This window comes from Brachyistius frenatus, unplaced genomic scaffold, assembly GCF_029030835.1.
Source record: "Brachyistius frenatus isolate BFR_SWC_R1_liver_20210118 unplaced genomic scaffold, ASM2903083v1 Contig_244, whole genome shotgun sequence".
NCBI lineage: Eukaryota > Metazoa > Chordata > Actinopteri > Embiotocidae > Brachyistius > Brachyistius frenatus.
Window position 1 is genome coordinate 55,311 of NW_027210843.1, and position 27,986 is coordinate 83,296.

Consider the following 27,986-nt stretch of genomic DNA (forward strand, 5'->3'; position numbering starts at 1 on the left):
GTGTGTGTGTGTGTGTGTGTGTGTGTGTGTGTGTGTGTGTGTGTGTGTGTGTGTGTGTGTGTGTGTGTGTGTGTGTGTGTGTGTGTGTGTGTGTGTGTGTGTGTGTGTGTGTGTGTGTGTGTGTGAGTGTGTGTGTGTGTGTGTGTGTGTGTGTGTGTGTGTGTGTGTGTGTGTGTGTGTGTGTGTGTGTGTGTGTGTGTGTGTGTGTGTGTGTGTGTGTGTGTGTGTGAGGTATCTGGAGCACTAATGGAGGATGCTTGTAGGACTTCAGGGATAAGGCTGGACATCTCCGATCTACACAGTACAGGGTTAGCAGCTTCAAGGATTCACGTGACACAATTCACAACTGCAGAAAACAGGATAGAAACAATAAAACAGGAAGTTCTGTAAATTCTCAAATATCGGCCTTCAAAAGAAACCTTGTGCAACCTTTAGCAAAATCAATAATATAATCCTGTTATTTTTAACGGTCGTTCTCTTATTGTCCGATTTCAGTCCCAACAGGTTCCTGCTAATGTTTCAGAATAAAAGCCTGGTTTCCGTCTACGGAAACAATTTATTAAGAGCTTTTAATTTGAAACGGATACATGAAGTGTTGATTTTGTAACTTTAACAGGGCAAATGGGAGCGGATGAAAAAAAAAATCCCCGTTAACGTTTTACTTCCTTCCTGCAGCGCGTTGGGACGCTTTGAGATTTAAACTAAAATCTGAAAACTATTTGTTGGATTGACGAAAAAATAACAAACCAAAAAAGGGCAGAAAAAATATCTTGACTTTAGTTTGAAGTAGTTTGGTGTTTTGGAAACAAAATTAAAAAAAATCCCTCAACAGCAGTTTTTAACCACGAGTGTTAGTTTTTTTTTTTAATGTATTTTTCTTTTCCATCATTTATTTGAGAATTTACAGTATTTTTCGTTCCATTCTGGCGAACACACACTCATTCGTTTTTTCTCACGTACACACATCATGCCACTTATAGTTGCTTGATTGATATGTAGGAGGAAGTACAAAATAACAGCAAGAAGAACAGGCCACACAAAGGTAGAGAATACTAAATACTTCGGATTCAAGCCCCTGAACTTACAGAAAACATCGCTCAAAGAGTCCAACAGCTAAGACGAGCTGACGAGGGGCCCGTGGCGGCGGCCCCCGGACCGTGAGTCCCTGAATGCATCTTTGCTGTGTTGAAAACGCCCGGTGCATCGTTATCTGAGATAGGCTATGGCTTCGGCCCTGGTCAGAGCAGGAAGGGGGTTTTGAGGAAAACTAAACTTCGTCTTCACCAACAACCGAACGTCCTCTGTCCCTTAAAATGTTTTCAGATGATTCTGTTTCTTTTTTCTTCTTCTTCTTGTCCCCTCATCTGTCTTACGCCGTTTTAGAAAAATAGAAATCAGGGAAACATCGTTACAAAAATAAACCAAAAAAAGTTCGTCCGAAGTCCACACGACAACTTCACATAAATATCGACTGATATTGCACAGCGAGGGATTTCTTCTATCTGAAGTAAATCACTGACACGATTTGTAGAAAAGAAAAGAAAAAAAAAAAAAAGAACATGTTAGGACGTTAAAATGAATAAAAGTTGCATTTCCTGGTTATTTATTTATTTTTTAACTTTTTTCTCCAGAGAGACAGCAGCGCGATCCCGGGCCCTCCTTCATCAGGCAGACGTATATCCCGTTTGAAAAAAAATAACAAAAAAACAAGAAGAGAAACAAAAGCTTTAGAAGTATCACTGGTGAATTTTGGTTTGAAGGCACAGATTTCCAAAAAAAAGGGTCGTGGATGTTGATTTTTTTTTTCCAAGTGCGGCAGCAGTTTTTGGTTGCGCGTCCTGCTGGAGGGAGTTCCTGCGGCCGGATGGACTCCTGGTGGTCGGAGGGCAGCGCGTCGACTCTCTGTGGACACAAACAACCACGACGTGTTAGGGTTTATTATTTCAGACGTCAGGGTGTAAAGACGCTGATTAAAGTCACAAGTCGTAGATTAGCAGCTCCAAAACAATGAAAACCAAAACAGTTGGGGGGGAATTAAAGTAAAATAAGTCGGCAATGAAAAACTGCAACAGAAACTGACATTTTAAACTTTCACCTAATCAGAGAGTAAAATAAACCTTAAGATATCTGCTGGCAAATATTGGCCTTTATTTGGAGAAAAGATGCTTTTGGTTTCTTAGAAATTGTTCCTTTTTAGTAGTTATTTAAAATGATAAAATTTCCATGAAGTTCTTTGTTTCAGTTCTCTGATCTGAACTATTCGGCCTGTTTTATATTTCGTTATCACAACTGTAAAAGGTTTTTGATAACCACATCACTGCAAAAATAATGGGTGTTTATATTTGTTGTATTTGAAGAGATTGGCAGATATTGGAATGTTTTATATCAGAAGTTAACTTCTGTTGCCTTAAAAATACGAGTTAACTGCAGTCATGACGTCAGAAGAATTCATGTTTTTAAGTTCTAAAGTCGTCTGAAAAAATAAAAATGTGAACTTTTTAGTTGAATTAAGTAGAACTTAGCTGAGTGAACTTGAAATATGGAGTTAATTTAACAGCGTAGTTTGAATATTTGTAAAAAGGAATTCAAACGGTGCTCTTTAATTTGCTCGTATAAAAACGGAGTCCGTGAGACGTAGTTGTCACTTTACAGAGTTATTTAAAAACACCGGTTTGCTTCCAGCTCATGAACCAGTGAGGTTTTTGGAAACAGATCCTGAAAAACACCCGTTTTCTGAAGGTGGTCGGCAGTTATATATCTACGATATATCGATATCTACGCCTCCACCCCCACCTACCACCATCTTCCTCGAAGTTAATCCCCCCGGCAGCAGCAGATGGTGCCGGGGGGATCCACGGCTGTGGCCTCAACAGCTCCTGTAGTTATGAATGATTGCATGGTCTTAGGCATTAAGTTGGATCAGTGTAATCCACCGCAGCATATGCAGCAACCAAATCCAGCAGCATGGAGAACTTCCTTTTCCTTCACTTTTCCCTCGATGAACGCTCTCCGAGGAGGCCGCGAGGTGTCGACGCCAACGGACGGACGTCGTGCCCGAAAACCGAAAGCGCCGCGTCGGTTCCTTTCGGTCGCCCGATTTAATGATGTGCACTCAAAAAAAGAAAGATGTAGGCGGAGGTTTAAATAAAAGACTAAACTGAGATTTGAGGGAAACGTTTAATCTCATCCTGCTAACCTCCAAAAATGTCAGTTAAGATGTCAGCGAAGGAAACGACGGCGAAGAGCCTCGAGACGACGTCACGAAAACAAGGCAGCCGCAAATATACAGCAAACATCAAATGTTATATTTCCACGGCAGCTTCCTGATATTTGAAATCACTTAAGAAGTGAAACTTTTATTGTCTGAACAAATATATACCAAGCGTGACGTCACTCGTACATCTAATGGGAACATGATGACTTATATTTACTGACTTTGTATTTCAGGAGAAAACTTGATGCTTTTTCAACGGGATTAGAGCCCCTTGTGGCTCTTGGTGGTATTGCAGTTTATGGCTCTTCGGTATTGGCCTCATGGGTCAAACCCGGTATGACGTCCACTTTTGTATCAAGTCGATGAGCAGCTTCAACTTTCTTTTAGTTCAGTTCAAGAAAAAATGAGAAAACCGACTAGTGTCACCGTCTGTTTTCTCCAGAGTTGAGTTTGGAAAATCTCCTTTTTTTAAGGAATAAAAATTCAGTTTTTTATTTGAGGGATGGAAATCTGGGCTGGAAGAAGCCTCCTGAGCTTCATCTGATGTCTTAAACAGAAATATTTGTTGATATATTTGATCCGAGAGAGACGGAATAAGAAGTGTTGTCGATCCGTTTCTACTGAACCACAGAAACTTCTGTATTTCCAGATAAACGAGGCGTCGTCATTCTGGAAAACACCAGAGAACGTCTCTGGAGTCACAGCAGAGCTTTCATATTATTATATATATTATATAGTATTTGTCTCTTCACTCACGTCTTCGTCCTGAGAAAACCAACGATGAAGGAAACATTTCCTCGAAAGTTTGACCCATGACTAAAATATATAGAAAAAGCTGCACGGAGCTCCATTAGAGCGTTATTATGGAAATATGATTGTTTCAGCCTCCAGAAATATTCAAGCTACTATTCAGTCATTCGTGGCTCCGTTAAAGTGACACTCCAGATTAATATTAATGTTCCTTACAGCTTTATTCAGACGCGTCAAAACCGCCTTTTAAAGTGAATAAACTATTGTTGATTCTGGCTGTTATTTAAAAAGACAGTTTTACGTTTCATTAAACCAATATTTTCAAGTTGGGTTGAATTTATCTATAAAAAAAATGTTTTACATTTGTTCAAACTAGTTGTTATTTGTAAATAAACATTTGTAAAACCTATTTTTATTTGATGATATTGAAACATATAATAGTCGCCTATATTAAGACTAATTCACCTCCGTACCAAAAATATTTCGTATGATATTTGTAAACAAAACCAAATAATGAAATTCAGAGGCAGTTTTCGAGAGAATAAGAAGTTGCGTCCGGTTGAAATTCAGCTCTTATAAACTAAATCATATTCAGAAGTAATTCAGCACAAAGTCAACTTCACCGATGACTGGAATCGGTTGTATTTGGCAGCGACGGAGCTCCTCCACCGTTTGGTCGGGAACACGAACAAATCCCTCGGCGGTGACCTTTGACCTTGAGGTCGCATGTCTGAATGACTTGATCATTGATTATCCTGCGATCACTCGGCCGATAATCCGTCCTCAGCAGGTTGGACTCAGAAAACCGTCTGGAAACCAAACGTTAACTTCCAAACACACAACTCAAAATGATGAAACGAAAGTTGTCGTCGCAACAAAATCCTTTAAAGTTTTAAAATCAGTTTAAGTCTTATTTAGTGGTCGAAAGAGCTCAAATATCCAAATATACATGCATGTTTTGATATACATTTTGCAGGTTAATCCTTTGAAAACTGACTCTGAATTTCATGATTTTGTTTAACACAAATATTATACAAAATATTTTTGGTATGGAGGCGAATTAGTCTTAATATAGGCGACTATTATGTGTTTCAATATCATCAAATAAAAATAGCTTTTACAAATAACAACTAATTTAAACAGGTTTATGACTGCGATCAGAAGGTATCGAAACCAAAGAACATTTAATTTATGTAATTTTTGGGTTTGTCCTCAAAAGTAAAGAAAATGAGAAGTTTCTAAGATTAAATTGGAGCCTTTTATTTCCAGTCAGCGCTCAGAGGAACGAGTCCTGTTGAAGGTGTTGGATGTAACTCTGATGAACGTCCACTAGGTGGAGCTGCAGCTCCTGTGGGGAGGTTCCTCTCTTCTTGCTGGCGGTTTGTTTACTTCATTTGCTCTAATATCCTGTAAAATTCTCCCGTGATTAAGAAAGCGTTCGTTCTTCCCGTCGTTCGGTCGCCGGCTCCTTTCTCAGGAAACGTTTCTAGAAAGCTTTGGGATTGAAAAGGAAGTCGGGTTTTTATTTTTTCCCAGCTTGACCTCTGCAGATGTATTAATTATATCTTCAGATGAAAACGGTGACATTTGGGCTGCAGCTCTCCGCCGAGGACTCGTTCCCCTCCGGACCTTCCTGAGATCACGGTGTCGTGAGATTGACGATGCAAAGCAGATTAAATGCACACAGCTGTGTGTGTGTGTGTGTGTGTGTGTGTGTGTGTGTGTGAGTGTGTGTGTGTGTGTGTGTGTGTGTGTGTGTGTGTGTGTGTGTGTGTGTGTGTGTGTGTGTGTGTGTGTGTGTGTGTGTGTGTGTGTGTGTGTGTGTGTGTGTGTGTGTGTGTGTGTGTGTGTGTGTGTGTGTGTGTGTGTGTGTGTGTGTGTGTGTGTGTGTGTGTGTGTGTGTGTGTGTGTGTGTGTGTGTGTGTGTGTGTGTGTGTGTGTGTGTGTGTGTTGCAGGTTCAGTGGAGGCAGCAGATATGAAGATGATCTGCATGTCTGCCGTTCCTCACTGTGAATCTGTGCAGAGGAATCAGTTAACGTGATGATTCACTGCCGGGCTGTGAAACATCACGTCAACCTGGAGGGCTGATTTTTTCTTTTCTTTTCTTTTTTGTATTCTGCTGCTGTCAGCTCAGAAACTAGAAGAGATTTTAGGTTTTTTTTCCATCACTAATTTGCAGTTAACCCTGGTTGTCACGGTGACCGTTTCCCGTCCACCCCCCCCCCCCCCCAAAAAAAATAAGAAGAAAGGGTTGAGTTTGCATTGAGCGTCGCGACCTTGACCCGACTCGTATCGTTGAAGGTCACACGCAGCGATCGGTTCTTCGGTTCTTCGAGACGTGTCGCGGAGCTAACGAGCTAAAACAGCTTCTATTAAATATGACGTGACAGCAGCGATGTACGGAGTCACATTGGAGACAAATGTTAACAACAGACTCACCTCAACTAAAAGTAGTAATTTTTGATGATTATCGTCATTATGTAGGTTTTTTTTTACATATTATTAAAATATTGCATCTGCAAAAAAAAGAGATTTTTACTATCTTATAATGAATATAAATATGTACGGAGTCACATTGGGAACAAATGTTAATAACAGACTATCTCATCAACTAAATAAATAAATAATAATAAATAAATATACATATATTTGTATACAAATGGTATGAAATAACAGCTAAAATCAGTGTCCATTTATGTTTTATACCAACAACCCTTTATAGTATTTTTTGTCAATATTAAGTGTCTTTTACAGTCATACTCTTAGTTTTGTACTAAATCAACAACTTTGAGCTAAAATATTAAATACTTTTTTTTCAAGTATTTCTGAAAGGAAGGACTGAATATGGAGAACCAGATGGTACTTTTTTTTTTTTTAAATGCATTTTTATTTTAAAGACAGCGACGTATCAGTTAAATGGGTCATAAATATAGAAATATAGAAATATAATTCTTCTATCTGCTGCTTTTAATACAAAAAGCATCAGTATAAATTTGAGAACACATGTTGCCGGAGCCCTAAAGTGGACGAGGTGTTGCTGTCGGCTCTGGGTTATTTTCACCAAAGACCCCTGCTGACCTCCGGCTGTGAAGATGGCTGGCGGATCACATAACGCGCTCGGCATTATGTACTTAATAACAGACACTGCAAATCCCAGCGGGACGGTCGCGGCGTCGGGCGGAGCAGCGCCGCAGACTTAGCTTGAGCCAAAGTGTTTTTGCAACCATTACACAAATAAGGCCGCAGTTTTAAAAGGATCTCCACACGTTTCAGACGTTTCAGAGAGAGTGGTGGGACACACACACACACACACACACACACACACACACACACACACACACACACACACACACACACACACACACACACACACACACACACACACACACACACACACACACACACACACACACACACACACACACACACACACACACACACACACACACACACACACACACACACACACACACACACACACACACACACACACACACACACACACACACACACACACACACACACACACACACACACACACACACACACACACACACACACACACACACACACACACACACACACACACACACACACACACACACACACACACACACACACACACACACACACACACACACACACACACACACACACACACACACACACACACACACACACACACACACACACACACACACACACACATCTCAAATGTGGATGCATAGATTGAGCGTATTCAGATCGGTTGTCACCAACCCACGTAATCTGGCGGGTCTGTTTGGAGCGTGGACGGGAATCATGAGAATCCGACAGGCCGTCGAGTCGAAGCCCACAGCTGTCACAGTTTGATGCATATTGCACTTATATTTTACAAAAACACCCGTCGGCTTTAAAAAGATAAATAATATTGAAGGCGACTATGTAACGCCGTGCTGCTGCTCTCTTTCAGACCTGTTTTTATTTATTTATTTTGATTTGATTTGTTTCCATCGGCTTCATATTGATTCCCAGATAAAGACGTGGAAGTAGTTAGTTAGCGTCTTCTGTCTGCAGCGTTTCATCCAAACAGGAAACTACGACGGGATTATATGAAACTGAAGCGCGTGTTGTTCTCAGGGTTGAAGATGTCGTTGGTTCTGGACGTCAGAAATCACGACATCACGAGGAAGTTGAAGTCACTCTGAATGATTATAAATGTGTTTCCTGTTTGTGTTGTTTAGACGTGAAATAGTCTCTGAGACGTGTGTGTGTGTGTGTGTGGGGGGGGGGGTGATTGAGGGGGGGGGTGACTTGACTTTCCTTCCCCACATCGGGGGAATGATGGTAATCCGGTCCGAACGGACTGTGCGTGTGTTTTTTGTTGGAGTCCTCATCACTGACAACAGAAAGAAAAAAACAGGGTCAACTGTAAATCCCATCGTCTTAATATCTCTGGTGGATTCGTATCATAACGGCGTCTCTTCTGAGAGTTAGTAACTCCTCCTGCACACGGTGACGCCGCGTTGTTCCTGAAACCGATGAAGTCCACAGTCACGGTTCAGAGCGTCGCTGTTGCATAAATTCTCACTTGAAGCTCTGACCAGTGTCAACAAGTTCAAAACACACACACACACACACACACACACACACACACACACACACACACACACACACACACACACACACACACACACACACACACACACACACACACACACACACACACAGCCTCATGCCCTACAACAGTTCTCTTCCAATTAGCAGATTTATGCACTAAAGTAAAAAAAATAAAAGATCATTTTAGATCTGCTTCATGTAACTTTGTGATTTTGTCACAGATGCAAACAACCGCAACTGATTTCTCAACACGCAGTTAATTCAAACGACAATTTTCAGGGCAAAGTCAGTTTCAAATTCAATACTTTTATATCTCTGAGAACATTGACGTCGTCCTTTAACGGACTCTCTAGTCCAACGTCAATAATTCACATTAACAACCAAAGGTTCATGAAACGTGGAAACTTCTGCCGGCAGGTTGTAACCGACGTAAATCTTTAACTACGCACTCGTATGAAACAATCAGCCTTTCGCACCCTTCACTTAAATCCCCTTTTAACAACCCGCATAACGTTCGTGAACATTTGTGATTTCACCGTGGACCTGAAACTTGGAGCAGAGAAACATCAGATTTCACCTGTCTCTCGTTGTCCTTCCCTCCCTGCTGTATTTTAGCCAGTGTGCTCTTCTTCTTCCCTCTTTTTGTCAGTTTGCTTTAGTTTCCTGTCTGTTGTTGCGTCTTTTTGAGACCCAGAGAACAACAAACCACCTTGAACTGTGTCGCCATGGCAACGGGGCTTTGAGAGGGCGTGCTGAAGATTTTGTTCCCCAAAACTTTAACTCAAAATCTGACGCACGGAACAAGGACGAAAACCAATATTTGGATGGTTGTGATCTTCAGGCCTTCCGGCGACACTGCCTTAAAACAGCTGTGATTCTGGGGTGGAAATCATTGCTTGGGCTCAGGAACACTTTGGCTGTAAGAGGGCATGTTAAAGATTTTGTGTTTTTCTTAAGATTTTCACCCAAAATCGGATGTTTCTCGGATCAAGTTTCAGGTCCACGGCGAAATCACCAACGTTCACGTACCAGCGGTCACGTTAATGTGAGGAACTGATGACAATACTTCGACAAAACGTATTGATCGAAAAACAATATTAGGAGTCTACAGCCGTGTGGTGTTTTGGGCTACACACATTTTTCCCCCAAAAAAAGTCCAGAACAACCAGAGAGAGTATGAATCCGACATGAAAACACAGCAGCAATACTTCAGTATCTGTCGAGAAAATCAGGAATATAACACGTCTTGTTCAAGTATTCATCACTTCCTGTAAAATGCTGCAGCTGGAAAGCGTGAACATGTGAAGAAGTACAGTTACAGGTGAACCGCAGCTCTAAACAACGTTCCTGTTCAGTGTTCAGTGTTTTACCCGGTCGTCACTAGATTTCTGCTCCAGTTCACGCTGCGCTGATTTAACGGCTCGGAGATGAATGGAGGAACATTCGGCGACTCGGCCCACAACTTCACACCTCGGACGCTCCGAGAGCGAAGTGTGACGATCTGCTGCCGACGTGTTCGTCAGTCGGGAACCGATTTCATGAAACACACAAGCTCGAGTCGCTCTGATGGAGGATATTTATGACAAATTTAAAACATATTCTTGGTTTTAACTTTCACTAATCAATATTTTGATGTTGCAATGACTCAAATCATTACGTGTAAATGGGAACACTTATCATAGCAAACCTCTGCAGCTCTGTAGTTTCTATTAGCCTCTTTTTTTCCCTCAGGAGATGGTGGAGACCAAAAATAGAGCTAAAAAAGAGAATATTGTGCATTAATCCTTCAATATTTTGTGGTTATCGGCTCGTTGTGAAGTTCTTCTGCCCTCTAGTCGTCAAATATACCTAAATGTTCTTTAACTCATGCTGAACCTTTGTTGAATATTGAACATTAAAACGTGACGGCTAATTCTCTCACCAACTTTTTTCAGAGTCGCTTCTTTTTTCTTCTTCCAGGGGAACAATCTCCGAATCAATTAACTCGTCCTGATCCCAAAAAAAAATGCTAAAAAATAAATAAATCAATTTGGGCCAATTTTGGTTGTACTTAAGGTATTAAAGTAAAAAATACTTGCCATAAAGGCGGGAAAACAAAAAATTTAAAACAAAAACGATAATGTTAGAGGCATTTTGACAAACTAACAAATCACCAGAATAACACCTGTAACCGTGGTAACCGTGGTAACTGTGGTAACCGTGGTAACCGTGGTAACTGCACACACAAAGATGCAGTAAGAAACTGGACATCAACTTTTTTTTTAAACTGTAAAATCCACATCATCGGACGAACGATGGAGATTTCTGGGAACTTCCTGGTCTTCGATTAAACGATGTTCTCGTTCGACAATAAAATAAAACGCCGTCGACGTCGTGCCTCCATCAGCGTCGACACACATCTGTGACCGGCGTCCGCGGCGGCGAGCCTTCGGGCTTCATCGGGAGTTGCGTCGTTAACGGTGGCCGGCCTGCGACGTTCAATCAAGCCAGGCCCTGCTGCGATTGGCCGCTGGGAGCGCGTGACCCCGCCTCCCTCTTGCGGCCGCTGTTGGTGTGCTTGCGACACCAACAGCGGCTCCACTCTGATTACTACAAACAGCACAACACAGACACACACAGTCTATTTATAACCCGGGTTAGACATGGTGAATATTATTACTGAGTAATTAAATCTGTGTGTTCATGCATGACTGATGTGGCACATGGAGTCGAACGTGCTGCTGCGGCCCGTCAGCCGAAAACCAGAAAAATAAAAAAATAATAATCACAGGGTTATGTGACGCAGTTGTGTCACCTCGTCTGTGGATAATGAAACAGGATTTTCCCTCCTTAAGCCCCTAAAAATAGCTGCTGAATTCAGGAAAGGGTCCATTACGGTCCATTACTGAGAGCTATTGAACCAGCTCTTTATACCGTCTCTTTTTTTTAATATTATCAGTGATAGTGTTGAGTCAGCAGTATTAAACTACTTGTACTTGATTGTGTCATTCATATTCATGATTTCTGTTCCGTATTTGTGTAATTAAGAGTCACTTTGCTGGATTTACATTTTAAACAAACATCCTGTGAAATATAGTTCAAGAATAAAAGATGTAAACGGGGTTATAAAGAAAGAAAATGTTACTTCTTGAATTTGTCAACTGTGACGGTAACATCAAAAACTGACCGTCACACCGGTCGGTCGCTCTTATTCAAGCATTTAAAATTAGGATAATTTAATTCTGTCTTTTTATTTCTTACTTCAAACAGTTCAAATTAGTTTGAAAAGCCAAAAGAAAATCACGTTTATTTCATGTTTCAAGTCTGGACAATTTTTATTTTTTGTGGAATAAATCTAAGTTGACCCAAAAAAATACGTTTGTTGTGCTGTCGCCTGCAAACCAACTTAAAACTGCTGTAGTTGTTAGAAAGTCTATATTATTATATAATCGTATCTATACTTCACATTCAAACTGTTAACTGTTTCTACTCTGTTGATTTAGTGACGTGATGAATGTTCAGGAGTCTTATTTTGAAAAGCAACCAGCTTCCTGTCTGACTGATCTACTTTGTGCAACTCAGCGTAAAAAAACACGAGGCGCGAATTCATTTCTGTTGAAACACTTCAAAAGTTTTGCAATAATACAACTTCTTGTTAAAAAAAAACCTGACGTGTTAATACAGCTGCCACAAAATAAATACAGAAATATTATATTAACACACGTTTTGAACGGAAACAGTCTCTGATTTTACATCTTTTTAAACTCCCATTAAAAACACAACTAGAAAAGGTTTTCTCCGCTTCAACACCAGCAACAACTGGCCTTTTGTCAGGAACTATTTCCAGCGGCGGATTAACCCACATCTGACGCTCCGGTGAAATAGACGGTGAATTTGAGAAAACAATCACACAACCGGTGTTCGGTAAATAACCACAAGATGTTTTAACAGGAGGAAATATTGTAGAAATATAAATGTTTTATAAATAAGTTAATAAAGAACACAACGTGGGCGTCAACACTTCCAACAAAACATGTTTGCTGATATAAACTATTTGTGTATAAACATATTTGTGTTGTTCCTGATGGTCTTCTGTGCAGACGTGACGCGTGTGGCTTTAAACATACAATAAGTTCCCGTGTTTACGGAGTATTTTAGGTCAGAGTCTGTGATGAAAGTGAAACAGAATAACTGCTTATCACCGCAGCTGCTGCCAAAATACCAAAAACACAGAGACACTATTTTCTTGCCAAAATATTTTGTTAGAATCGGTCTTTTTAAAGCTGCTTCGGAACGCTGCACTCCGTCTGTTTTAATGTTTCATTGAGGATTTATTTCATTAAGACCTTCGGTTGTCTTGAATTTCGCAGCTTAGTGTCAATAACTTACAGGTGAAGTTCCTGCAGCGACTGAACAGACCTGCAAGGTGCTGGTGTAGCGTCCCAAAGAGGGAGATGGAAATAGTGAATCAAGCAACCATAAAGACACAAAACTACCACAAAGACACAAAACAGCACAAAACTACCACAAAGACACAAAACAACACAAAACAACACAAAGACACAAAATAACACAAAACAAACACAAAAACACAAAACAACCACAAAGACACAAAACAACACAAAACTACCACAAAGACACAAAACAACACAAAGACACAAAACAACACAAAACTACCACAAAGACACAAAACAACACAAAACAAACACAAAGACACAAAACAACACAAAGACACAAAACAACACAAAGACACAAAATAACACAAAACAAACACAAAAACACAAAACAACACAAAGACACAAAACAACACAAAACAAACACAAAACAACACAAAGACACAAAACAACACAAAACTACCACAAAGACACACAACAACACAAAACAACACAAAGACACAAAACAACCACAAAAAGGCACCAATTGACTAAAAAGCTACGAGTAGACTACCGACGGCGTCACACGATGAACCCATTTCTCGTATTTCCGGCCCACCGTGTTGCAGGTTCGGTCTCTGAAGGGTTAAAAGTGAAGCAGCTGAAACGAGCGTCTGACATTTGGTGAATGGAGGTGTTCTCTTATGTAACTACGTCCAACACAACGCCGCCCTCCGTCTCCTCTGACAGCGTCGCCCAACGCACAAACACGCCGGGTCTTTACGATGCCGTGGCTCCCGTAGGATGTATGCGTGATTGGCTTTAGGCGTCATCATCATCATCTTCCTCCTCCTCATCATCGCTGTGAGCAGCGGTGGAGGTGCTGCGGCGCCCCGTGGCAGACAGTTACGGTGCTGCACTTTAAAGCAGATGATGCAGAAGCGATGGCAGCAGCCGCTCATGTGGAAACGTTGCATTCAGTCAGTCCGGTTAGATAACGTTCAACTGATGCCTCTTTGTTTGCTTGTTTTCTGCTTATTTGATTTTTCTCTCTCTTGCTTGCAGAAAAACCGCCAACAAACTGTTCAAACACATCCGATCTGCACTGGAGACACTTTGTGGCATTTTCTAACCTGTAAATTTACCCGTTTTGGATATTTTACCAAAAGATATTGTTAACGTTTATCACAGCGGAGCATTCAGACTCGTAGTTTTATATTCAATAATTTAAATCGGTGAGTTTATTATCACCTTTAAAATGAGAAAACAGCTCTTCTGCCTCGTGTTTTAAATAAATTCCCTGCAACATAAAAAAAAAACAGCAGGACAACTTGACGATTGTGTAACATTTAGTGGTCTTGTTATCCTCGCTGTGTTTTCTGTTTAGAAATGTAAATATGTTTTATATCGTTCGTTATATCGTTTTGTGTAGTTATATCATTTTGCGTATATTATATAGTTTTGTGTATTTATTTTGTTTTGCGTATTCATATCGTTGCGCAAGAATAAAAAATTAGCACCACTAAATAAGATTTCAAGCATTTCCAGCTGTTTACAATATCTCTGACAATTACAAAAAGATAGAAGATGCATCATACATCATTCTTAGCACAAAGCTAAGAATGTTTTGAGTAGATTAAAAAAAGTTGGTGAAAATGTCTGATTTGAACAGGTAATGAACAACAGTCTCCTGATGTTAAAGCCCAACGTGTTGTCAACCTGTCCGTCCACCCCGACCTCCTCCGACTTCTTCCTTTGCTGCCACCATAGTTAAAACATCCACGTGTCTTCAATATGATACTCATCTGAATATCTGTCACAATAATAAAACAAACAATGAATCAGCCTAAAATAAGTATTCAACCCATCCATCCACCCCAACCTCCTCCCTATTGACACTCTGTGCTTCTACAACTACGGAGTTCTTAGCAGAAGCAGAAAAATCTAAACCAGAACCGACTCATAATATTCACGTAGCAGAAGAGGATGGAGATTAATAGTAAATTACGGTTTCTAATGAGAATTTATTTTTCAAAATGTTTGCGTTACATTTGGAGGCAAACATATTTTGTTTTTTTATAATTTCATACATTATTATGTAGAAATACAGATTATAGCCGCTTTGAGTCAAATTACATAAATGTCATATTTTCCAGTGCTTCTTTTTTTCCTCATGCTTGAACAACATACAGAACCACGAAGCAGAACGTGAACCAGTCCTGGAATAAATCCAGACGTACAACTTGTTATTTTCTACCACTCAGTTTTAGTCTTCCGTGTTCCTCTGAGCATAATTAGGAATCTGTTTATTTGCATTTCACACGTTCATTAATCTCAGTGACAGGATGAGTCAGTGAGGTGTTAGAGTGGAGGTGACGTTACCACTGTGTGTGTGTGTGTGTGTGTGTGTGTGTGTGTGTGTGTGTGTGTGTGCGTGTGCGTGCGTGTGTGTGTAAGTGTGTGTGTGTGTGTGTGCGTGTGCGTGCGTGTGTGTGTAATTATAAATCGACCATCCCTCCGGTTGGTCGCATGAGAGGAAACGGGAGTTGATGGAGGAAGGAGATGGCGGCGGAGGGCGGGGACACCGAGAGGGATTAATTAGCTTCCTCAGCAGAGTTTACATGTATTTGATTAATTCGAGCCTCACAACGTTCTCCATTTTAAAGTTAACTGCTCTTCTCCGAGGCAAAACAATTAGGTTACGTAAGCTCATCCGAGTCTTGCATTTCCATGTCACAGACCTCGAGCCAGCTGAGCAGCTCGGCTGAAAACCCTTAATTATCACACGCCAATGAGGCAATCATTTTCTATTTACTCGCTCTCTTCTACGCTCACGGCTGCGTTTAATGACCCGGTGCAGCCCAGGTTTAAAATAAACTACGCCGGGCTGGAGTGAACTTGGCGTTGTTGTCTTCATCGGTCTGTTTTACATAAACGTGGGCGAGCGTTCAGGAGGTTTGAGATAACGTGCTGCCGGTTCAGTCTGTTCGCTCTCAGGAGTCTTTAAATGGTGATTTGTGCTTTCTAATTTTCACTGATGAAGCAGTACAGTTTAAATAGTACATGTTATGGTTATTTAAATGTTGTTCCTGAATAAAAAACTGAAATCTAAAAATAACATTTTATGTACAAAACTTCAAGAAGTGACCACTGACCGACCAAGAAATGTTCTCGTAGCTGTACATTCAGCTGTTTTTACATATATAGTTATGGTGGCATCAAAATGTCGAACTGTTCCTTTCTTTGACAGATTCTGTCACGTTTATTCGTGTTTTTCGTCCATTTTTCTGCTCAGTTTTTCTGCATCAGAAGCTGATCTGTGAAACCACGTTGTCCTAAAGCAGATTTATGTTCAACATGCACAGAATTACATCGCGTTTTGTTTTATAATGTCAAATATCCATCAAACATTTATGTTTTGTACTAATCTCCATTTTTTCAAACAGTTCAACGATCTGTAATAATTCCAGCAGCGTTAACTCGGGACAAAAAAAAAAAAGAGTTTCAGCTGATTTCATACGAAATGACACAAAAACATTTCAAGTCAACCGACAGTTCGGCTGCTTTTAGTGCTGAAACACAAACTGTTGTTCCACCGGTTTAAACGAGAAACTGAAATCACTGAAACTCTCCATTCCTCTCCAGATGTGGAGTTCAAGTAGCGACTCAACTCTTTTCAGTGTTTTATTTTCAACGGACGCTTCAAATCTTTTTTACGTCCAACGACACTTCAACATCTTGAATTACGTTGACTTCAACTGACAAGTTTGTTGTTCAGCGCTTCATCTTTAACCGCCATCATCTCAACTCCTTTCAGTACTTTAACATCAACCAACACTTCAACTTCTTTCATTCTTCAACTGCAGCTGAAATGTGTTTGAACGTAACTTATTTCAGTGGTTCAACACCGGCTGACACTTCCATTCTCTTTATTATTTCAGCTTCACGAGACGCTTCGACGTCTTTAACGGGTTTCAAGTTCAGCTTATTCCTTTCTTACACTTCAATCATTATTTAAACTGTTTTCACTTCAGCCGACACTTCGACTTCTTTCATTCTTCAACTTCAACTGACACATCAAATCCTTTCAGTTCTTATTCGAGCGGTTTCAGCTTCAGCTCACACTGTCACTCCTTTCAGTATTTCAGCTTCAGTTGAGTCATTTCAGCATTTTCACTTCAGCTGACACTTGAACTGCTTTCACTGCTTCAGCTGCAACTACAGCTCCTATTTCCCATTTAAACACGTCACTTTCCCTCCAGATAATCAAACCTTTTTCTACTTTTCATTTCACGTGAACACAACGTCTTTCGAGCGAGAGCACGTGTTTGAACCCGAGGCGCATGTGGTCGAGTGTTTTTTCATGGGCAGGTAGATTCGAACACCTGCGCTGCTCTACGACTGCACCTCCATACAGGAGATTGGTTCTTATGCAACTGGAGGCTTAAATCCTGAACATCAGCAGCAGAGATTATAGGGGGGGGGGGGGGGGGACTGACTGACGGACGGAGCAGCTCAAATCTTAGAGAGAATATTTCTTCACTTTGAAGTGAAAATGGGACAAATTAGTTTTATCTCTCACGTCTGGTGAAATAATAATGAGGTGTGATATGAACGCCGAGGAGATGGATTATTACGTGGACTTAATTCCTGTTATTCTTGTAATTTCCCAAAACGTCATCTTCAAATGTCCAAAACTCAAAATCAGTCCAAAACCCCAAATATTCAACTCATACTCATTACTCAGATAAAGATGAATCTTACTGACATAATATACATAAAGACATCGTGATACAATAGACTACAGTGACATGATGAGAAGCGGCATACAAGGATCGTTTGGTAGCATGATGAGACTTTTGTTTTTATTGAAGATATAAAATCTACTGGACATTTCTTCAGTATCAATCAAAAGTTCAGACTCAGCGACTCATTCGAGGGTTTTTATCTTCAGAACAAAAATAAACACTGAAATAATTCATGGATTTATGAAGTAAATCTAAATATGTTTCAGAATTCAGATTCCCATCAAACCATTAAACTCTGTGAACAAACTTTCCCAGAATAGAAAAAAAACATCCCTAAATTCAGCCAGTGAGGCTCCACAGCTGAGTCTAAATCAACATCTTCCACCTGATCAAACTAGAAGAGGAAGTACCGGCCCTCCAACGACTCGGTGACACCATGTCATTACAACTGTAAACATATCAAATCAGATTCAACTGAAATGAAACACAACCTTGGAAATATGATGATGTTGTTGCTTTTTAATAAGACACAGACCGGTCCTGATATAACTCGAGTGTAGCGCCAAACCCTGAAAATGTGAAGCGGCGTTTCCTCCGGAGTCGTCATGCCGACGCCGGTCACTCCGTTAGCCCCATCTTTGCTCTCTCCATGATTCCCCACTTTTTTTGAGCAGCAGTGGAGATTGCAGCTGAGGACTGTGTGTGTGTGTGTGTGTGTGTGTGTGTGTGTGTGTGTGTGTGTGTGTGTGTGTGTGTGTGTGTGTGTGTGTGTGTGTGTGTGTGTGTGTGTGTGTGTGTGTGAGTGTATTTACATGTGTGTGTGTGTGTTATGTAACGTCCTCGTTGTATTGTCTCTCCTGCTCCCAGCTCTATCCCGGGCTGATGGGAGTCGGGGAGGAGGAAGCTCACGCTAATCACCTCGCCTTCATACTTCACCAGCGCTGCCAGTATTAGTGCCAAAAGTCTCCGTCATGGTCTCCAGCTGAGCCTCGGTGTGAAACATTCACTCCTGACAGTCGTGCTTTTTAATGGTGTAATCAGGGTTGATGGGCGTGCGTGGTCGCAGCCGTGTAATTAGTTGTGCAGCAGCAGCTCTCCGGCAATATTTCTTGCGTTGCTCCGGTGTCACGTGATGCATTAGACGCTTCCGGATTAAGTGCATTCACTGGTGCTAAAAATAGAAACGTGATAATGCATCTCATGTAAATACTGTACATCTTCTGTGTGTTTTATGAATTGTTGGGAGCGCGGTTCGGGATTAGTCACGGATACGTTGCCGCCATCTCTCCGCTCGGTGGAATGAGATGTCAGTCACTCTGACAGCTGTGCCGGCGCCTCTCCGGCAACTTTTTCTTAATCTCCACCCAAAGTTTTTTTGAGGCCACGGCGGTAAAGTTTTAGCCTCAAATCCTCGCCGTCACACCCACCAGGCGTTTTAAGGTCAGACGACACGGTGGAGGAGACGAAACGGGACGAGGAACATCTGAACGCTTCTGTAGAAGAAACCGTTTCAGCTGCCAGTAAACTACCAAAGACAATTCAGAGACCTAGCTGGAAAAATAACCCAGATAATGAAGACCGAAGTCGTTTTTAAATCGTCTTAAATCAACATTAGCGGGCCGACGTGGTGAAGAACGGAGAAAATAAAGGAGATTCAAATGGATTATTTAGAAAAATGTTGGAGGTCCATAATTGTGTTTTTAAACCTCAGTCATACTGATAATAATTAGAATTTTTAAACTGAGAACTGAGAAATTAGCCTGAGTGCACAAATTAGCCCAAAACTTCATCCCAAAATCTGTCAACAAGACAACTTTGGAGTTGTTGAAAGGTGGATTCACTTATTTCGTTGGAAGTAGACCAATAAAACGGTCAACATAATGTTAGTGGACTTCACACCAAATTTACTTGTAAACCTGACAGATGATTACGTCTCAAACTGAAAGCGGTTTGAGGTTTCCAGGGTTGCGTTATGGATCCGTGGACGCCGCCGAGCGTTCATTCAGCCGCCGGCAGCAGACGGATTCCCCTAATTGGAATCTGCAGATCGGCCGCCAGTTCACCAGATTACACGGCCGCCGCGGCTCTGCCAGAATTTATGACGATTGGACGGCGTCCCAGCGCTCGTGGATTGTCCTGTAATATCTGGCTAATTCATGCGTCCAGCAGATAACGAGGACCGCCGAGCAGTTTTAGTTTGATGAACCCAAACGGCGGGAAACAACAGAGTCACGGGAGGTTTAGAGTCAACAAAAGTATGTGGACACCTGAGAACTGTTTACGGACATCAGGACACACTTTAGAAACCTTTAGAGAATCCCTGTTTGTCTTTTTATACGAGTTTTATTTGTTGTTTTGATTCATTTTGTTTGTATTTAGGGAGGTTTTTACCCAGAATGCCTTTAGTCTACCAAAGCATAAAGATTGGAAACAACGGGAAACTACTAGTTCCATAAAAACAGAATCAAAATTCACCATCCAACAACTTTAAAGTGAAATAATTTCAGTGATTTTAACCAACGTGGGCAATGAAGATATTTGTTAATCAACAACAACGAAGCTAAAAGTGATAATTCATAAAAGACACCTTCCGTGAAGTCACAAAACACTCGACATATTTACAGGCATGTTTATATCTTGAGGATTTTATGGTCGCGCCAAACATGTAGCATATCCAACACTTAGATAGCTGATGCTGCACCAGTATGCCTTTAGCCTAGCTTAGCACAAAGACTGGAAGTATTAGAAAACCAATAGAAAGGACCGTAAAACAGCCGTAGTTTGTAGTTGACAACAACTTTGGTAAAAGTGACAGCTAAGTCACAAATTCAACCCCCTAAGTGCTGGTGAAAATGTCTGGTTTACACTACACAGCAGTCCATGTTTAGCTTAGCTTAGCATAAACACGGGACGTAAAGAGAAACCGCTAGCAATGGTCCACCAAGAGACAAAAATACATTTTCAAACAACTCTAAAGTTCTTTTTTTTTTTTTACATACAAACTACCAACAAAAATATAAAATCTGCCTGGTCATTAAAAATAAATAACTTTTTCATCTTTTAGTATGTTTTGTTTAGAAGAATAAAGATAATCTAATTTACATTCGCTGATCGAACTGCGAGCTTCTGGTTTTTAATTTTATCATTTGAACAGGTTTGTTTTAAAAAGGCACAAACACACAGAGGAGCTCGTGTGCCGAGAGGTTTGTGAGTTTTTTAAATGTCTACAACATTATGAAATGTTATCGTCCCAAACGCTGCTTTCACTTCATGCCTCGTCTGCGGGTTGAGATTGTGAACATTTGGCTTTGTTGACGCTCACATTGCCTTCAGCCACTATTAACATACATAATGTTTAACATCTGCCACGCCGTTAGCTTTCATTCAGGGACGGAAAACTATGATTCAAAATGTAAAAAGAGGAGCATCTTTTTTCGTGATGTTTACAGATATTTGAGCATCACTTACAGGGGTGAGAGGACTTTTGTAGCCGACAAACAAAAGTCTGGCTGTTAACAAGCGAGCGGGGGAACACGGTGAGGAGACGCTGGTGATGGAGGCTGTAATTAGCAGGTGAAATCAGATGAAAGTAATAGAAGATGCAGGCTAACATGTACATTGGCCGTTTGGTCGGCTGCATCCAGATGCTGCACTGCTGGCGGTGTGTCGGCGGAGGTTCGTGCCATGTGGATCTGCAGGACAGATTTTTGTCCTGCAGCTTTTCTGCTCACTGACACAAGCTCAACACAACAGAGATGATGCTAAACGACCGTCTTTCTTTGTGCAAAAAGGGAAACTGCCATCGCCGTTGCGGAGTCCACATACGGTAGCAAGTGGGAAGAGGGGGAGGGGGGGCTGAATAAACAAACCATTACGTAATCTAACCGGATTCGGGCAGCGAGGGGACCTGGATCACTCACAGAAACCAACAGAAGAGCCCCAGAAACGATTACAGGCCGCTGACGGATGATGAGGTTAGAAAGGCTGAGCATTAAAATACAACCGCAGTTTATCATTTTAGAGACTTGAACAGGTTTGACAGAAGTCACGTGACCGAGAACATTCCTTCATTCTTTTGCTATCGCAACATCTCTGCATAAAATATTTAATCATACCTCAACATGAAGGAGGTCAGAACAAATCTCAACCATAAAAGTCTCTGAGGGTTTTAAACGGAGCAGTTCACTCATTAATCAGGATATTAATCAGCCAAAGATCATCATTAAACTCAGTATTTCCTCTGACTTCACTCATCCAAGAGAAAAAAGAAAGTCAGAAATATTGAAATATGAAATGTTTGTGTTGGTTTTCCTCCTTTTTTTTTTCCTTCAGGGAGACGGTAGAGACCTTCGAGATCGTACCTGATCAGAGTTCACATCCAATCAACCGTTTGTGTTTTTCTCTTTCTTGTTTCAACAGGATAAATCTCGTTGTGCACAAAGTCAAGCGGCATCAAGAAATGGTCCCGAACCCAAACCCATCTGACCCCAACGAGCCCGACTTCATCACCCGACACCAGCAGCCAAAAGTAAGCAGCTCCATGTCGTTAGTTTTAATTAGAGTAAGTCGAGGAGCTTCATTTTCCTCTTCAGGCTGTAAAACAATTGAAGCAGCCTTTGACTCATGCAGTCAGTTACCAGCAGACACTTCTCCTGATGTAACGATCAGACGGCCAGCAGTCCTCAGCCTCCTCCTTCATTATCCTCCACATCACCAGGATATGTGGAGGATCGACGAGGAGCTACTTACGGCCAACAACTGAAGAGTTGTAGCATTTTAGGTTTTCAACTTTTTCCGCTTTTAGTTTCTAACTGATATCCTGGAAACTCTCGTATAATGTCCTTTAAACTAGGTTGTTTATATTTAGTTGTTCAACATCAGGATCTTTGTCAGACAGTCGAACGTAATTTGAAGCCAATTATAAGGAAAATGGAGAAAGTTTCAGAGCTACTCGTGTTCAGTAACATTTATTCACATAGCTGAGCTCCACCCAACAAACATGTACTCGAGCAGTAAAATCTGCTCTACTACTTTTAAGTTATTCACAGATCAATTATGACCATTTTTAAAATTAGGAATTAAACCTAGAAAGGCAAAAATTGTGGATTTAATTTTTAAGATTGTGGTGCTTTTTATGAGGAATTTGAGTTTTCAGACTTTCACTGGAAAATTAGATCTTTTTCGAGGGTAAATTGATTTCTATTTTTTCTCAACTGAGACGCTTTAATCTTTATGTCCCAGTTAAGTATTTCGGTTCACTAGTTTCTTCTTCCATTTGGTTTTTGAATGAAGTTTGTTCTGCTTGTGGAAGAGTTTGTGTGCTGCTGGATCATTTAAAAATCTATATAAGATGTCTTTCTTGGTTTCTTTGAGCTGGTGACGAGCAGCTCGGTCTTTTTTCTGTCCTCTGGACCTCCACGTTGTCCTTTCATTGATGAAAATGGATGCTGCACCGTTGTGTTTCATGTTTGTTACCCCAAATTTGGCAGAGTTGCAGTTGAGACTTTGGAGAACATGTTGATTCAACCTCACAGTCGTGGGACCGTTACTGACTGAATATGACGAGTTTTTAAAGGTGCTTAAGGTGTAAAAAAAAAAAAAAAAAAAAAAAAGGAAACTGATTGCCCTTCAAACTGAAGAAAATGCACATCCTAAAAGTCTGAAACACCAAAGTACACTTTGAGTAAATGCTCTTTAAATATTCAAAGTGTTCTTGTTTGGTCGGTTAAGACCTCCGTCCCACCTCCGAGCACTTCAGGGTCTCTTGGGACAAAAGTGCAGGAAGCTCCCAGCTGCTTCGGAGCTAACACCCAGCGCAACAGCTGACGGACCGACACGCCTGCAGACGCCATCTGTCCACTTCACTTTTCCACCAAACTACGAGAACATGAGTTAAAAAATTGAATAAATCTCGCTCCCGCCCTCCACGCTGAGGTGGAGTTTCAGAAAAGACGCTCCATGTAAGTGCAGAAACTGCCTGAAGTCAACAGGGTTTTTTTGCGTGTTTGTATTCATTATTCAGTATTTTCCTGTCATATAAACAGTGTAACGCCGTTCTATTGTGTGCACGTTGCAGGAAAAGACGAGGCCCGTATCCAATCTGTAAAAAAACACAAACTCATCCCTCTGCAATAGTAGACAGTAAATCTCATTGTAATCAGCTTTGAAAGAATCCAACTTGTCATCTTGCCAAACAGGTCAAACTCAGCATGTTTTTTTTCCCCCAACATGACTCGCACAGTTTGAGTCACTTTCAGTAAAACTTTTCACTACGTCAGGTGTCATGTGACGCGCGTTCAGGACCGTATAGCCGGAGACCAAACGAGAGCCACCATGTTGGGGATTAATGTTTGGCTTGAGTGCAGCAAATTTAAACTAATCCATCAGTGATTTCAGGCCGTGAGCTTCAAGAACATCTGAATGCTTCCTAAATCTTCCCACAAACAGTTTGTTCTTAATTAGGAACAGATGATTGTTAAAGACGCCTCGGGCTTCTAACTGAACGACTCACAACCACCTTGTTTGAGGTTGATTTTGAAGACCACCAGTTTATGAACTTTACCATAAAACTGTAGTTATTCAAGTAGTTCATTAAAACATTTCCACCTCAACATTTTCCCATTACTTTAGGTTTTACAGGTATTATTTTCCTTCCATAAAAATTGGTGCTTTTGCAAATTTGTTGCATATAACTGTGATTGAGACAAGGAACACCAGACAAGTTTGTTGTTGCACTTTAACTTTCTAACTCTTAATATATCTTGGTCTTTATAAACTGAATGTTTTGGATCTGTTATTAAAATTGAGTTTTCTTTTCTTGCATTCGGAAGACTTGAATAGTTTTGTAAACAATTTTACAATATTTTTTAAAACTATGTGTTTACTTTGTCATTCTGCGTACTGAGTGTAGATTAAAGGCAAAACCTTTTTTTTTTTTTCATTTCAAGTTAAATCTACAAAAAGTGAAGGTCTGAAGCGAAAAATATTATTTCAAGATCTCTCAAATATCAACATCTAAAAAGTCAATAATCTGTCAGGTTGCAGTAGATCATATAAACATAACCCTGTTAGCAAAAATAAAATTTAAATTTAATCAAACACGTGAATGTAAATTTGGTCACCAGTGTGACTCCACACAACGAGGCGCATGGTGCTGAAAGGACAGCTCCTCATCTGTGGATAACATTACATAACTCTACCTGCTCAAACTTCTTTAAACACTGAGCGTTCCCATCAAATATGAACTTGCTTTAATCTCCAACTATGTTCATAAACATCCACATAAATGTCTCTGTGCCACTGACCTGGTGTTGGTGTTGCTCGATCTCTCCAGATGGTCTCTGCTCTGTCCTCTTTTCTTGGCTTGTCATTCCCTCCATTTACATACTTCCAGTTTATGTCCTTTTTATCAAAAACAAATTCAAAATAACAAAGTTCTTCAGTTTAAAATGATGGGAAACAAGGCTTGAGGTCCTCGGAGAGCGACTCCACTCCCATTTTTAGAAAAAAAATCAAAAGTATCTCACATCTTGGACAGAACCTGAGCGGAGGAAAACAGGTGTCTGCATCTGAAAAATATACTTCTCTTCTCTCCAAGTAATCTACAATAACACCAAATCCATAAATAGTAGGCCTATGGGAAGTATGTACACATCTGCTGCAGCTTTTTTCAGAGTAAACATAACGAAAACGTTGGGAAAAATAAAAATTTTGGCTTTTTTTTTTTCTTCTCTTGTTTCACTACTGAGTGTGAACTGCTTCCTACATTATGTACAGAGTCTGCTCGGTGCCGTTAATCCTCTCGCCATGTCAAGTAATTATTCCAAGTCCTGCTTGTGCTTGATTATCTGCAGCATGTCCTATTTCCCACTAATTCATCCCCCAGTCTGAGTTTATGTTCTGTAGGTGTTCCTACTTCGTTAAAGGGCCGCTGAGTTGCATCACATGCACCGTGGTTTGTTCATAACTCCGACGGATGTGCTCACCAGATGAGGGGGATTAAAATGTGCTTTTTCTAAATCAATCCCCGTCGCTCTTAAAACTTTTCAGGATTGCAATGTGTTGATCCTCCGACTGTTATGTGCAAAAGATTTAAAAGCCCATTAATGGGGGTTTATTCTACACAACTATGGGCTCAGGTTAAGAAGAGACGTGAGGACACCGGCTGCGGGGCTACAGGTCTGTCTCCCGCGTGTCCAGGCAGAATGCGTAAAGGGATCTTTTGAAGTCCATGCTGCTGTTCGCCTTGATGTTCGCCTTCTCCACCGACGTGCCGCCATCGTTGTTCTCCGCGTCCTGCGACTTCGTCGACGACTTGCTGCCTTTGCGTTTGAGCTCGGGGCTCTCGCGTCCACTGTTGGGCTCGTCCTTCAGGGAGGACTGGTCCTGGTCCGTCTCCCGGTGGTAGAAGTAGTTGAAGTTGGACACGATGACCGGCACCGGCAGCGCGATGGTGAGCACGCCGGCGATGGCGCACAGAGATCCCACGATCTTCCCGCCGACAGTCACCGGCCTCATGTCGCCGTAGCCCACGGTTGTCATGGTGACCACGGCCCACCAGAAAGCGTCCGGGATGCTGGAGAAGTGAGACTCGGGCTCGTCCGCCTCGGCGAAGAAAACGGCGCTTGAGAAGAGGATGACTCCGATGAAGAGGAAGAAGATGAGGAGGCCGAGCTCGCGCATGCTGGCTTTCAGAGTCTGTCCCAGGATCTGCAGCCCCTTGGAGTGTCGGGACAGCTTGAAGATCCGGAAGACCCGGACCAGGCGGATGACCCGGAGGATGGCCAGGGACATGGCCTGCTGCCCGTTCTGGTGCTCCTGGCCCTGCTGCTCCGCCAGCTCCGTGCCCACGGTGATGAAGTAAGGCATGATGGACATGATGTCGATGATGTTCATGACGGTCTTGGAGAACTCCGACTTGCTGGGGCACGCGAAGAAGCGCACGAAGAGCTCGAAGGTGAACCAGATGACGCAGGTGGTCTCGATGATGAAGAAGGGGTCGGTGAAGGTGAGGGACGGCCGGGGCGCGGTGCTGTTGTCCAGCCGGCTGGTCACCGGCAGCTCACTCTCGTCCCTGAACTCCGGCAGCGTCTCCAGGCAGAAGGTGATGATGGAGATGGTGATCACGAGCACGGACACGATGGCGATGCCCCGGGCCGGACTGGAGCTCTCCGGGTACTCGAATATGAGCCAAACCTGCTTCTGGAACTCGTTCTGAGGCAGCGGCTTCTCCTCCTCCTTTATGAACCCCTCGTCCTCTCGGAACCTCTCCATGGCCTCCTCCCCCAGCTGGTAGAACCGGATCTCGTCCGCGAACACGTCGATGGACACGTTGACCGGTCTCCGGATCTTCCCCCCGGACTGGTAGAAATACAAAATCCCGTCAAAGCTCGGTCTGTTGCGGTCGAAGAAGTACTCGTTCCGGAGAGGGTCGAAGTACTTGATCCTCTTGGCGGGGTCTCCCAGCAGAGTATCCGGGAACTGGTTGAGGGTGCCTAGCTGGGTCTCGTACCTCAGCCCGGCTATGTTGATGAGCACCCTCTCGTTGCTCTCCGTGTCCATGTTCATGTCCAGCATGTCCTCGTCGAACAGATGGGGACTGTGGTCCGCGCGTAAAAGCGCATCCATGGCGTTCTCGCTGCAGCTGAAAGTGTTGTTCATGTCGTTGATCTTCCAGGAGCTCTGCTGCTGCTGCGGCGGCGGCGGCGGCTGCAGAGGACTCCCCCGGGTGTTCAGCTCCTTACTGTAGTCCTCTCCGAGTCCACTTTGAACGAAAGCCGGCTGAGGGATATCCAGCGCGTTCCGGCAGCTCTCCTCGGCATTGTTGCCTCCACCTCCTCCGCCACCGCTCCCTTTAGCGCCGCCGTTCTCAAAACTCACCAAGGCTATCTCCATTCCGCAGCCATCAACAGTTAATGTGTGAAAAACAGGAGAGACTTGTTGAGCTGCAGCGCGAGCATCCTCCCGGTGTCCGTTACAGGAAAAAGAGAAAGTGAGAGGAACGAAAGGTGCAGCAGATGGAGACGGAGCTCTGAATCACGGCCGGCGCGCCTCCAGCCGCGGTCCCTCCTCACATCAATGCATGTGTTGTTGTTGTTTTTGTTGTTGTTGGTGGTGGTGTTGTTAAGGCTCGGAGCCGCTCGCAGGTCCGGATGAAGTAAATATTAAAAAACCCAAAAGGAGACGAGCAGGAGAAGAAGAAGACCCGGATGAAAGAGAGGAGGCTCCAATGATTATTCCTGACGTCAAAAGTGCTGTTCGACCGTTTAGCTGCCTCTGAAAATGTCTGTGGATGTGAGACAAGCTGTCATCCCCCCTCTCTC

At 42.1% G+C, this 27,986-nt stretch overlaps 1 protein-coding gene across 2 annotated transcripts; it reads right to left on the reverse strand.

Annotated features, from left to right (window-relative positions):
- Positions 1–163: 163 nt before the first annotated feature.
- On the reverse strand, positions 164–27,980 carry LOC138634025 (potassium voltage-gated channel subfamily A member 1). 2 transcript variants are annotated; one of them, XM_069720616.1, is made up of 2 exons: positions 24,969–27,980; positions 164–1,902 (listed from the first exon to the last, which is right to left on the reverse strand). In XM_069720616.1, exon 1 carries the CDS (start codon positions 27,556–27,558, stop codon positions 25,837–25,839), a length of 1,722 nt encoding a protein of 573 aa, XP_069576717.1. In that variant the 5' UTR covers positions 27,559–27,980; the 3' UTR covers positions 164–1,902; positions 24,969–25,836. The 2 variants fall into 2 exon arrangements, with proteins under 2 accessions (XP_069576717.1, XP_069576718.1); XM_069720617.1 differs by lacking the exon at positions 164–1,902 and adding an exon at positions 8,304–8,343.
- Positions 27,981–27,986: the final 6 nt, after the last annotated feature.